General features: G+C 38.3%; 1 protein-coding gene and 1 pseudogene across 1 annotated transcript in view; both read right to left on the bottom strand.

The window, feature by feature from the left end:
* NID2 (nidogen 2) overlaps nucleotides 1-10,780 on the bottom strand; it is a 158,090-nt gene extending 147,310 nt beyond the window's left edge. Inside the window, 3 exon segments of the mRNA XM_020974850.1 lie at nucleotides 9,129-9,403; nucleotides 9,406-9,436; nucleotides 10,432-10,780. Coding sequence (XP_020830509.1) covers nucleotides 9,129-9,403; nucleotides 9,406-9,436; nucleotides 10,432-10,743 — 618 coding nt within the window. The 5' untranslated portion in view covers nucleotides 10,744-10,780.
* LOC144456230 (transmembrane protein 187-like) lies at nucleotides 1,288-3,208 on the bottom strand (annotated as a pseudogene).
* Nucleotides 10,781-13,273: the final 2,493 nt, after the last annotated feature.

The raw sequence follows: 13,273 nt of genomic DNA, 5'->3' as shown, positions 1-13,273 counted from the left end.
TGCTGTGTATAGAAACCTGCCTTACCCAACACGTAAACAGGAGAGGAAGGAGATAAAAGAGGGAGTGGGGCTGATACAAGTGAGGCAGTAGACAGAAGCAAAACAATTCTGAGGAAGGACAGGGTAAAAAAAAAAAGATAGAGAAAAGGATAAAAACGAAAAAGATAGGATGGAGGGAAATGCAGTTAGTAATCATAACTGTGAATGTGAATCAGATGAACTCACTCATAAAATGGAAGCAGACAGGAGAATGGATTAGAAACCAGAACCCAACAATATGTTGTTTACAGGAAAAACACTTGAAACAGAGAGACAAACAGTTAAAATATGGGCCTGGAGCAGAATCTGCCATGCTCATAGTTGTTCAGTCATTTAGCTGTATCTAACTCTTCATGACCCCATGCACCATACTGTCCATGGGGTTTTCCTGACAAAGATCCTGGAGTGGTTTGCTATTTCCTTTTCCAAAGGCACAGGTTAAGTGACTTGATCAGTTAGTAAGTGTCTGAGGCTGGACATGAACTCACGTCTTACTGACTCCAGGCCCAGTGTTCTATCCACTAAACCGTCTAACTGCATCCTCTGGTTCTATTATGGTTCAACTGAGATAAAAAGGGCGGGGGTTCCAATCATGATCTTAGACAAAACAAAATAAAAGACTTAATTACAAAAGATAAGCAGAGAAACTACATTTTACTAAAAGGTACCATAGACAACAAAGTAATATCACTATTAACCACATATGCACTAAATGGCATAGCACCTAATTCTTTTGTGTTTGTTTGTTTTATTTTGTTTCATTCGTTTTTTGTTTTGTTTTTTGGCTAGGCAATGGGGTTAAGTGACTTGCCAGGGTCACACAGCTAGTAAGTGTCAAGTGTCTGAGGCTGGATTTGAACTCAGGTCTTCCTGACTCCAGGGCCAGTACTCTATCCACTGCACCATCCAGCTGCCCCAGCAACTGAATTATTAGAGGAAGAGTCAAATGAGTTGCAGGAGGAAATAGGAAAACAATACTAGTGTGGGACCTCAACTTTCCTCTCTCAGAACTAGATGAATCTAACCATAATGTAAATAATAAAGAAGTTAAGAAGATGAATTAAATTTTATTCTTAATTAATAAATTTTATTTTAATGTCCATGAAAAACATGAACAAGAGAAACAAGAAAAACCGGGAAAATTTATTGGGCATGAGCATGGAATGGATGTATTTACTTGGCTGGAACACTATTTTTCAAATGTATATATTAACTCAAACACTTAAGGTAGAATCTTTTTTAGCCCACTCAAATGTTCTTTTTCTCAGCAATGCATCTTTGGGGACTACTGAAGTGTATCAAAAACAAAAATGCAAAGTGGAACTGTAGGATATCACAAATTTTAGACCAGAATAGACTCTGAAGAAAATCCACAGAGGAAGCCAGTGGTCACCCAGCTTAAGGACAATAAAGTCCAGCAAGATATCATAGCCAGGCTGATATATGTACCAAAGACAGAATGTTCATAATGGTAGTACATATATATGTCACTCCACACAGCTGCAAGAATGTGATATGCTAGGGCTATATCAAATCCAAGATGGTGGAATGGGGTAAGGCAGTAAGTGGCTAGGGATGTACACTCAATACAAAAGAATGACCAGAGCTTCCAACCAACTCCTGGGTAGCAGCACCAGACCACTGGCCACACAAAAATGGGCAAGGTAAACCACGGGTCTAGAACAGCATAGTGGTGGATATACATCCAGAAGCAGACCCATTGAACAGAACCATAGAGCAGAGCCATGCCAGCAAAGACATCTTTCAGGTAACAGGCCAGTCTCATATCTTCACTATTTCCTATGACTTTCTTATTTTTCTGTAGCTAGTACCATCCCAACATCAAAGAGCTCAAGTGAATGACAGAATTGAAATGCATGGCTAGAAAGGTAAGAAAGGACTGAATTGCATAATACTCTGCATAATACTCATAGCCAACTTCAGTAGGAGATATCATCAAACAGCCATGGGTAGACAGCAAGCAGGCTGTAAGGAGCACTTAGATCAAAGCCTAGAAACATTCTGGCTTCATCCTATAAGTTAGGCTCTTAAATCACTGAAAGAAGACTGTTTTCTTGTCAGTTGCCTCTTTCCCCTGTTGGTAATGAAGTTTCCTGAGAGCTAAGATATACAGCTGACAGCTGAACTCAGAGAAGTACGTAGTCTGTTTTGTTTACTTTGCTGCTGAAGTAATCAAATGGGGCAACCTAAGACCTTCAGAGCTACTCTGATGAGCAAGGGGACAGAGTTTAGCCTGGGGGCTGCCGGGCTCCCAGTAAGGGGGAGAAAGAGGAGACCCATCCCACAGTTAGCCCAGGAGGAGGGCAGTGTTCACTACAGCCTGGAAGGCAGGCAGTCCTCAAGGCCTTGCCCTAAGAGTGAGAGTGGCATCTAAGATAAATAGAATTTTATAAAAGTTAGATATAATAGACCTCTGGGGAAAAGTGAATGGAAATAGAAAGAAGTATACATTTTTCTCAGCTTACAAAACATTGACCACATATTAGGGCATAAAAAACCTTATAAATAAATGCAGAAAAGCAAAAATATTAAATGCATCCTTTTCAGATCATAAAGAAATAAAAACAACATTCAATAAAGGGCCATGGAAACATAGATTAAAAATTCATTGGAAACTAAACAATATAATCTTAATGAATGGGTAGGAAAAAGAACAAATCATTGAAACAATAAGTAATTTCATTAAAGAGGATGACAAAAATGAGACATCATACTAAAATTTATGTAATGCAGATGAAGTAGTACTTAGGGGAAAATTTGTATCTCTAAACGGTGTGAGAAATAATAATACTAAGAAGTTAGGTTTCACGGGCAGCTAGGTGGCGCAGTGGATAGAGCACCGGCCCTGAAGTCAGGAGGACCTGAGTTCAAATCCGGCCTCAGACCAAACACTTGACACTTACTAGCTGTGTGACCTTGGGCAAGTCGCTTAACCCCAATTGCCTAAAAAAGCAAAAAAAAAAAAAAAAGAAGTTAGGTTTCCACAGGATGCTTCAGTGTCAGGGTGATGTGAGCACCACCAACCAATCAGCTTTTAGAAGAGGATGCCGGTCTAAGTGCAAACTTCCTGATAGAGGGGGCCCAGGCTGAAACCAACCCAAACTGGTCAGGGTCAAGAGACAGTCACCAACTTTTTGCTAACACGCATGCTTAATTAGCCTCATACATATTAGCTGACACATCCCAAGGAGGGAACTTTGCTCATTTACATAACATGGGACACATGGCGAGGGAGGTGAAACACGTCAAGGAGGGACATGGGATGGGTGGTTCAGGAAGATTGTAACCCAGAAGAATTCAGACCAATCCGAGCTCTGAAGGGAGGGGCTGCACAAGGCTAGCAGTATAAAGCTTGCTCTTGCTTCTGTATTGGCATGCTTCTCTCCTTATAGGGAATGCACCTGCTTCTTGCAAGAAATGTAATAAACCATTCTTCTTTCACTTTGGACTGAAATTTCATTATTGGACCTGGAACTGAGCCTTGCTCTAGTTAAGAAGAAGGCTTGGTGGGCTCGTTTATAACAATAGTAAAATCAATAAAACAGAGAAAGAGCAGATCAATGAATTGGGCATATAATTTAAAAAACTAGAAAAAGAACAAATTTAAAATCCCCAATTAAACAACAAATAGAAATCCTGAAAATCAAAGAAGAGACTGATAAAAATTGAAAGTAAAAAAAAAACAAAAACAAGATTGAACTAATAAATAAAACCAGGAGCTGGCTTTATGGGGAAAAAACAATAAAATAGATAAATCATTAATTAATTTGATTTTTTTTAAAGAAGAAAACCAAATTAACAGTACCAAAAGTGAAATGGGTGAATGCACCACTAATGAAGATGAAATTTAAAAGCATTGAAGTTATTATGGCAACTGTATGCCAATAATCTGATAGTCTAAAGTAAATCAATGAATATTTACAAAAAATATACAAATTACCCCAGATTAACGGAGGAAATAGAATACTTAAATAACTCTATCTTGGAAAAAGAAATTGAACAAACAATCAGTGAGTTCCTTAAGAAAAATCTCCAGGACCAGATTCACAAGTGAATTCTACCAAACATTTAAAGGACAATTAATTCCAATACAATATAAACTATTTGGAAAAATAGGTGAAGGAGTCTTACCAAATTCCTTTTATGACACAAATATGGTGCCGATACCTAAACCAGGAAAAGCAAAAACAGAGAAAGAAAGCTATAGACCAATTTAAGTTACTGAATATTGAGGCAAAATTTTTAGATAGGCAGCTAGATGGCGCAGTGGATAGAGCTCCAGCCTTGCAGTCAGGAGGACCTGAGTTCAAATCTGTCCTCAGACACTTGACACTTACTAGCTGTGTGACCATGGGCAAGACAGTTAACTCTAATTGCTCCATGGAGGAGGATGGGCACCTCTTGGAGGATGGATCATTGGGAACTGATTGGCTTGTCTCTTGTCAGTTAGAACTAACCTTTGAGTGAAGTGAGCAGAACCAAGAGGACTCTGTACACAATAATAGCTACATTATGCAATGACTAATATTGTTGAACTGAACCCTTCTCAGCATTACAAGGATCTAAGACATCTCCAGAGGCCTTGGGATGGAAAATCCTGACCACATCCAAAGAAAGAACTATGGAAGTCGAATCGCTATCACTTTTTTTACCTTCTGTTGAGTTTTGTTTCATCTTTCTGATGGTTCCTCCTATTGGTTTTAATTTTTACTTACAATTTCACTAATGTGCAAATATGTTTAATAGGAATGCAAATGTAAAGCCTATATCAGATTGTGTGCTGTCTTGGGGAGGGTGGGGGAGAAGAAGGGGGAGAAAAATTGTCAACTCAAAAGCATATGGAAGTGATTGTTGATAAATCAATAAATTAATAAAATTGAAAAAAAATTTTAGATAAAATACTAGCAAAGAGATTACAGCAATATATCACAAATATCATATACTGTGACCAGGTAAGATTTATATCAAGAATGCAGGGCTAGTTCAATATAGGATATCAGCATAACTGAGTACATCAGTAACTAAAACAAAAATCATGTGATTGTCTCAATAGATGCAGAAAAAGCTTTTACCAAATTACAAGAGACATTCTTATAAAAAACACTAGAAAGCATAGGAATAAATGGTAAGTAGCATGTATCTAAAACCATCAGCAAGCATTATCTGTAATGGAGATAAGCTAGAAACCTTTTCAATAAGATCAGGACTGAAGCACAGATGTGCATTATTACCAAGGATGACTATTATTCAATATTGTTCTAGAAATGCTGGCTATAGCAAAAAGACAAGAAAAAGAAATTGAAGAAATTAGAATATGCAATAAGGAAACAAAACTATCACTCTTTACAGATGATATGATGATGTACTTAGATCCCAGAGAATCAACTAAAAAATTAGTTGACATAATTAACAACTTCAGCAAAGTTGCAGGATATAAAATAAACCCACATAAATCATTGGTATTTTTATATACTACCACAAAGTACACCAGGAAGAAAAAGAAAAAGAAATTCCATTAAAATAACTGTAGACTTGAGAATCCATTTGCCAAGACAAACCTAAAGGGAATTAACAGTTAAGCTCATGAAGTACAAAACCTTACCTACACAATAAATTCCCTGAAAATTAGAATGAATGAAATAGAAGCCCACGATTCAATGATAACTAGAAAAAATACTAAAATAGTCAAAAGACTTAAAAATCAAAGAAAATGTAAAGTATCTCAAACAACCGACCTATAAAACAGGAAAGGTGAAAAAAAAATAAGAATCATTGGACTACTTGAACATTATAACTTAAAATAAAACTGTTCACATCTCTTAGAACCAGAAGCCAAAGTGGAAATAAGAAGAATCTACCAATCATCCAAAAGAAATTTCAAAATGAAAACTCCCAGGAATATTACAGTCCAATCCAGAACTTTCCAGGTAATGGGGTTAAGTGACTTGCCCAGGGTCACACAGCTAGTAGGTATTATGTGTCTGAGGCCAGCTTTGAACTCAGGTCCTCCTGAATCCAGGGCTGGTGCTCTATCCACTGTGCCATCTAGCTGCCCCTCAGGTGTTTTTTATTGTTTTTTAAATTTAAAAAATCCTACAGGAAACAAAGTTCCTAATTGGAAATTAGGAAATACTTAACTCTTAAGAAACAGAAAAACAGATGCTAGTGACTAGCATAGTCACTAACGTACATTATGCCTTAAATTTAATCAAATGTGAACCTTACATCTGAGTCAAACACATACAAAATTTGGTACATAAACACATTTAATTCAATAGGGAAATAGGAGGTAAGCAGGAGAAAAAGGAATTAGAGGGACAGTACGTCAAGGGAAGGATTATTCCTAAGAAAAACAATCTCTAACTAGGGATGTCCAAAAATATTTATAGTTTTTTATGAGGTGATAAAGACCCGGAATCTGAAGAGGTGCTTATAAATTAGGAAATGGCTGAACAAGCTGTGTGATATAAATGTAATGAATATTACTATTCTGTAATCAATGATGAAGGGGATAGTTCCAGGAAAAAAAATGAGAAGACTTATAAGAACTGATGCACAGTAAAGTAAACAAAACCAGGAGAACAATTTATACCATGACAACATTATGGTAAAGAAAACCTTCCAAAGAATTAGGAACTCTGATCAATGTACTGACCAACCATGATTCCAGAAGAAAATGATGGAACGTGCTATCTACCTCCTGATAGAAAACTGAAAGACTCAGAATGCTCACAAATGGTGGGGAAGGCATTGGAATGAGAAGGTGAAGTGAATTCTTGCTAATTGAAAAAATATATTTATTTTTTAAAAAAGAACAAAATGCATGGAGTTGGGAGATAAAGTCTCTATACAAGGAGACCAGCATCACTGTATTGCAGAATACGTGGAGGGCAGTAAGAAGACTGGGAAGGTAGGAAGGGGCCAGATTAAGGAGAGCTTTAAAAGCCAAACAGAGGATTTTATATTTAATTCTGAAGGTAATATGGAGCCACAAAAGTTGATTGAATGGGGTTGGGGCTGCTGACATTGTCAGAGCTAAGCTTTATGAAGAGCATTACTCGATAACTGAGTAATGGAGTGAGCGGAGACTTGAGACAGGAAAACCAATGAGCAGTTTTGCAGTAGCCCAAGCATGAGGTGATAAGCTTCCCCAGGGTGATGGCAGTGTCAGAGGAGAGAAGAGAATATACACACTACATACACATACACACATCTATATCTATCGATAGATAGATACAGATATATACACATACATATAAAATATAAAGAAGGTAGAATTGACAGGCTTTGGCAATAGATTGGATACAGGCAAGAGAGAGGTGTAAGAGGGAATGATGAGTTGAGGATGACACCCACACTGTGAGCCTAGATGACTGAGAGGATGTTATTAATGGGAAAGTTAGGAAGAGGTGAAGATTTTGAGAGAAAAGATGAGTTCATTTTTGGACATGTTGAATTTAAGATGTATACAGAATAACCAAGAAAGGGGACAACTCAAGTCAGTTCATTGTTGCTAACTTATTCTAGTTCTCTAAGTCTGAATATTCCCACTTTGCCTCCTCTATCTCTCTGACATCTAATGCATTCTCTAAGAGATTTGACTTTTGGAGATGAATTTAACTTCAGAAGTTTATTCTGGAGATCTGTTACCACATCTTTTACTATATGGGATGGCAACAGTAGAGGTGTGCTGTTTATGGTAAAGTTAAATGCCTATGCTTCACTTAATATCCATTGGAAATGATGTAATTTTTACAACTACTTGTTTGGTGTTTGGGGGTTTGGGTTTGTTTTTCATTTTAAAAAATCCTATAGGAACAAAGTTCCTAACTAGAAATTAGGAAATATCTAACTCTTAAGAAACAGAAAAACAATTGTGGTGAAATGACTTGCACAGTATATTATGCCTGAAATTTAATTATTTGGGAGGAATTCCTTGTGTGGAAATTCCCTCTATTAGTGTAGACTAGCAACTCACTTTCAACTTAGAGCTTTTCGAGTCACTCAAGCACCAATAGGTTAAGCTCATTGTCATACAGCTGGCAAGTGGCAGGGTCAGAATCTGAACTGAAGTCTTCCAAAATCCAACGCCCCTGCCCTGTAACCACCAAATCATACTGACTCTTTTATTGTACATAGCAGGAATCTCATAAATGTTTATTAGTTAATTAACTGAATTCCTGAAAAGCATGAATGCCCTCTGAATTATTTCATGACAACAGGAAAATTTTTTAATTTCCCTGTTTGGATCCTTGCCATCTTCCTACAGTTAAGAAATACTGCAAGGATTTTTTAAAGACTATATTAATTCAAGAATCTTAAGCCCTCTAAGACTGTGACTCTGAAGGCCCAAATGCCTACTCAGGGCAGCAAACTCCTATCTGGAATAATCTTCCTCTTGCAGTGAGAAGTTATGCTTGTCTGCAAAATGCATTAGAAAGAGAGTTGGCTCTAGAATTAGAGGACTGGGATTCAAATTTTTTCTGTTGCTTACAACCAATGTGAGCTTAGACTGTAAAATGAGAGTTGGATTAAATGATTTTTGAGGTTTTTTTCCAACTCTAGATCTATGATTCTATGATCTATTTCCATGAGACTAATTTTAATTTGTAATCTTTCAAATTCTCATGATTGTCCTTGAGGTTGCATGCCATAAGAACGAAGTGTTGTTCCTAAGGTGGGGAGGGGGGAAGGAAAAAAGAAAAAAAAACATGAATAATATATGAGAAGCTTCCCCATTTACACAGTAAATCTTATCCTTTAAGAAAGGTTTCCTTCACAGAGAACCACTTCTGAAAATCACACAAAAGGATTCACAAGGCAAATGTGTATTTGCTTTACAGACAAGTCCAGAGCACAATAATCAATTATAAAAGAAATCTGGTTCTAATTAAATGTAGAATTTCTTGTTTAGTAAACATTTACATACTGTCCCTCTAGTAAGAACTCTTGTTCTCATTTCCTGTTTTTAATTTGTCTTAGAATTCAAGCCTCTACCAAAGACTCCATTAATACACTACCCAATGGCTTTTCTTCCTTTGGAAAGAGATCACAGATGTGTCACTTACCAGTCTTGATGGCAACACATTTTGTGTCACTTTCTCATAGGCACCCACCTCCTCCCATGTAGCAAGAAAGGCATGTGTTGGGGTGTAGTTTGCAGCAGTTTTGGGAAACCCAGTACGAATATATTGCGATGCCTGGCTCAATATCTCCACAGAGTCATCTTTTCTGTAAGAGATCTTTCCCCTCCCACTGCTAGTATCAAGGTCAGATAAGAACGGAGCAATTGCAGGGAATTCTGTGGGAAAGTCATCATTCACATATTGTATCTCTCTAGGATGTCTTGAGTTGAGATGATTCCATTAGTGCCCACCTGGGAAAAAAACAAAAAGCACCTTATATAAATTTACATACTGTAGGCATCATGCCATCAGTTATAATAAACTTTAAAAAGTTTAACAAGTTTAACAAGTTTAACAAGTTTAACAAATTTTAAAGTAAATTTAAGTGCTTCAAACCTATATCCTCACACTTCTGCTCATTTCTTCTCCAGTAATTTTCTCCTCATGAGTTGAGTGGCTTCTATTGTACCAAATCTAACATTATGTACTCCCCATTCTCACAGGATGAAAAACACCACCCCTTTGCCTAAAACCCTTAATTTCAGTTTTGAAAGATCTTATTAATCATAACCCCTTACCATAATATTCTTGAGTCAAGAAAGTCATATTTTCTGTCCTAAATATCCCTGGGATTTTTTTATATCACACTCTCACTCCTTTATAGTATATCCTTGGAAAACATACATCCCTATGAGAAAAAAAAATCTTTCCGGGTCCATGAAAAATCATTTCTATCTCTGAACATGATGCACTCCTACCTAAGTCCTAAGCTAAACCTTCAACAAAACTAACATCTGAATTTCCCCATTTTTTTCTGACTGAAGCAGGTCCAGATGAAAATCTTGTTCTCTTCTAGGTGTCAGAAGGCGATTGGGGTCAAGTAACAACATTCCTGAAAAGAACCATCCCCAAAACCATGGAGCTCCTCTTCTCTCCTCTCCTCTTCTGTCTTCTCCTCTCCTCTCCCTTTGCTTCCCCACCACCCTCCTTCTTCCCCACCACTCCACCCCTTTCTCTTTCTCTCTCTCTTTCTCTCTCTCTCTCTCTCTCTCTCTCTCTCTCTCTCTCTCTCTCTCTCTCTCTCTCTCTCTCTCTCTCTCTCTCTCTCTCTTCCTCTCCCTTTCTTACCCCCTCCCTTCTTTTTCTTCCTCACTCCCTCGCTCTCACTTCCCATCCCTCTTTCGGCAAAGAGGAAAGAAGGTAAAGTCTCTAAAAAGTCCCTAACGTGAAAGGAGATTGAACTTACATAGAGGCTACTGAACTGAGCGTCATAGAACCACAAGGGTCTCTTCAGCTTTAGCGAGGCTGAGGTTTCATCATCCCCTTCCTGCAAGGAATTGGTCCCCCCAGGATTCACCATACGGAAAGAGGTCCTGCGGTGGAGGGCTGAGGCCGAAGGGAGCAGCCAGTGTAAATGAAACAGGAGCAGCAGCAGCTGCCTCTGCTGACCCGTATCCCTTTCTCCCTTCATGGCAAGATCGCGGGATTGCTTCAGGAGCAGAGCGCGTCTGCCATCCACACCCCAGTACAACCAGCCCAGAATCGGTGCTCTGAACATCTGACCAAAGATTCCCTGCGGGCCCTCTAAGCCCAGGGTGGGACTCCAAGTCTTTTCTAGAGTCCTGACTGGCTATGACGGTCCAGGCAGGAACCAATCAGAGGAGCTACAGAGTCTGAGAAAGTTCAATAGCGGTGGCAGAAGCAGCATCTGGTTCTCATTAAAAGTTTTCTAGGCCGAGGCCCTACTGAAATGCATCAGTTGTGGAGGCGGCGGAAGGAGATCTAGGCTAAAAGCCTCAGGTCTCTGCAGCCTCTTATTCTTGCGGTTCTTTCTCATACTTTACATTGGGTGAATCATTCCAGCCGTCCCAGCTCCCAAAAGGCTTGTCGGACAGCTGCCAATTTACATTTCCACTCCTAACACCAAACAAACGGCCCCCAGTTCCCAAAGGCAACACTGAGAAGAGGACATGACTTCATGCTTGGCCTCGTTAGGGGTAGGAGTGGGGGTGGGGAATTGCCTAGAAACAGCGCCTTCCAACTGGTGGGCCCTGCTAGCGTCCCACTGCAGAACCCCGTGCTCTGCTTGGATGGTAGTGTGCGAGTTGTGGGTCACTTCTGTTTCTAATTCTTAAATGAGAGTTCCTGGAATGAGAAAGCCTTCCTGAGGCATTGTTTAAACTGTCCTCTAGGGAATAATCCTCTAGGAAGGAAAAGTGAAAGAAACTCAAGGATAAATTCACTTTTTTTATGAATGCAAATGTTTGGAAAATGTCCATTTTCTCTTACAAATGCCAAATTACCGGAGTAACTAAAGCAAATTCAAAGAAATAAACAGATAACCAATCAAAGAAATGGGACTGTGTCCCTTTCCTCTACATACAGTTCACACTGCGCACTCTGAGAGTAAGTGCATAAGGAATACTTTAGGATTGGTTTGGCTTCCTGTCTTTAGCTAAAGGAAGGATCTATGAGTAACCTAATTCTTTATTCACAAGTAAGAGGGAAAAATTGTATTTAAACAGCTGAATTTGGGAAAATGAGTTGTTCTGTTTGTTTCAGCTCCCTATCCACAGTACTCAAAACACTCTCAGAAGCCCTAAGATTATAATGAGGTATTTTACAATTGTAATTATAGTCCCAAAGCCCATTGGTAAAGGATTCTCCTCATTAGTGGTAATCAATGCCTTGTGCCTGTGTGAGGGGCAGGGCAGAGTTGATAAGAGCAGTATAAAGGAGAGCTCTTGAGTTCTATTCAAGCCCCTGAGACCCTGGAAGTCTCTTTGAGCTTCAGGGACTTCTGGCTTCCAATTCAAGAGGGAAGCTGGGCTATGCTAATACTAATTCAAGTTGCTGAGATAAACTACTCTGGGAAGAAGCCAGTCTGAAAGTAGCTGGTAGTCTACATCATATCTCTATCCCCAGTTTTCCCTATAAGAGAATTGGGGAACTTCCCTTGAGCAAAATCTAGGATGCTCTTGGTTAACCTGTTACCTCACTCCCAATGGGAGAGTACCTTCACTTTGTATTGTTTGTATATATCCTCCTATGTATATATTCTCTGATTTGTTTTGCTATCAACTTGGCTAGTTTCTTGACTAATTCCTATGTGTCTGTGCTTGGAATGAATCCCTCCTTACTTTTGCCTCATAGAGTCCCTCTTCCTTTAAGATGAAATATAAGCACCATGTTCTGCATGAAACCTTCCCTGAATCCCTCCCCACCACAATTGCTAGTACTTTTCCTTTCAAACTATTTCACTATTTTGTATATGTTTGATTTATTCACTTTATATTTATGCTGTACTTGTTTCCAACATTATAATATAAGCTTATATAGAGTAGGGATTACTTCATTTTTTGTATTTGTATCCCCACTCATTGCCTAGTACATAGCAGGTATTTAATAAATTATTTTTGGTTAATTAAATGGAGGTAAGAGGAAACTAAAAGGACTCCCAGAAATCTTTTCCAGGCCATGAATTGTCCATTACTCAGCATTTATAAAACGTTGTTTGAATAAATCAGCTTTCTGACAATTCCTTCCTCCACTCCCTGAGGTTCTTCATGTATTTCTTGAATATTTGCTTACCTTGGTTTGTTACAACAAGAATTAACATAAAAGGTGTGGTTCTTATGCTGGTAAACATTATATATGATCAACTTTTCGGTTTTAAAATGCTATTGCTGTTGGTATATTCCCTAGCTAAGCTCATTGTAAAAGCTACATTGATCTCAAATTTCTTTGAATTACAATTCTTATTACTAAAATTTCAGTCTGAACTGAACACTTTAGCACTTCATTATATGTAATCAAATTATTTTATTGTTTGCAGCCCTCATCTCCTTACCCCAATTGTCTAGGATGAGCCATAGCTTATCCTTCTCTGATATCATTCTTCCCTCATCCCTCATCAAACACACACACACACATACCATTCAAGCACAATTTTGATATCATGATATATAGCTCTTTAGGGTTTGCAGGATGTTTTACACTATCTCATTTGAGCCTCACAATAACCTTGCTAGATATGTACCCCAGATATAGTATTATTATCCACATTTTATAGCAAAGGTACTGAGGCT

The sequence above is a fragment of the Phascolarctos cinereus genome, unplaced genomic scaffold (assembly GCF_003287225.1).
Source record: "Phascolarctos cinereus isolate Bilbo 61053 unplaced genomic scaffold, phaCin_HiC Scaffold_3;HRSCAF=262, whole genome shotgun sequence".
NCBI classification, from domain to species: Eukaryota; Metazoa; Chordata; class Mammalia; order Diprotodontia; family Phascolarctidae; genus Phascolarctos; species Phascolarctos cinereus.
This window is presented reverse-complemented; position numbering and strand designations above follow the sequence as displayed.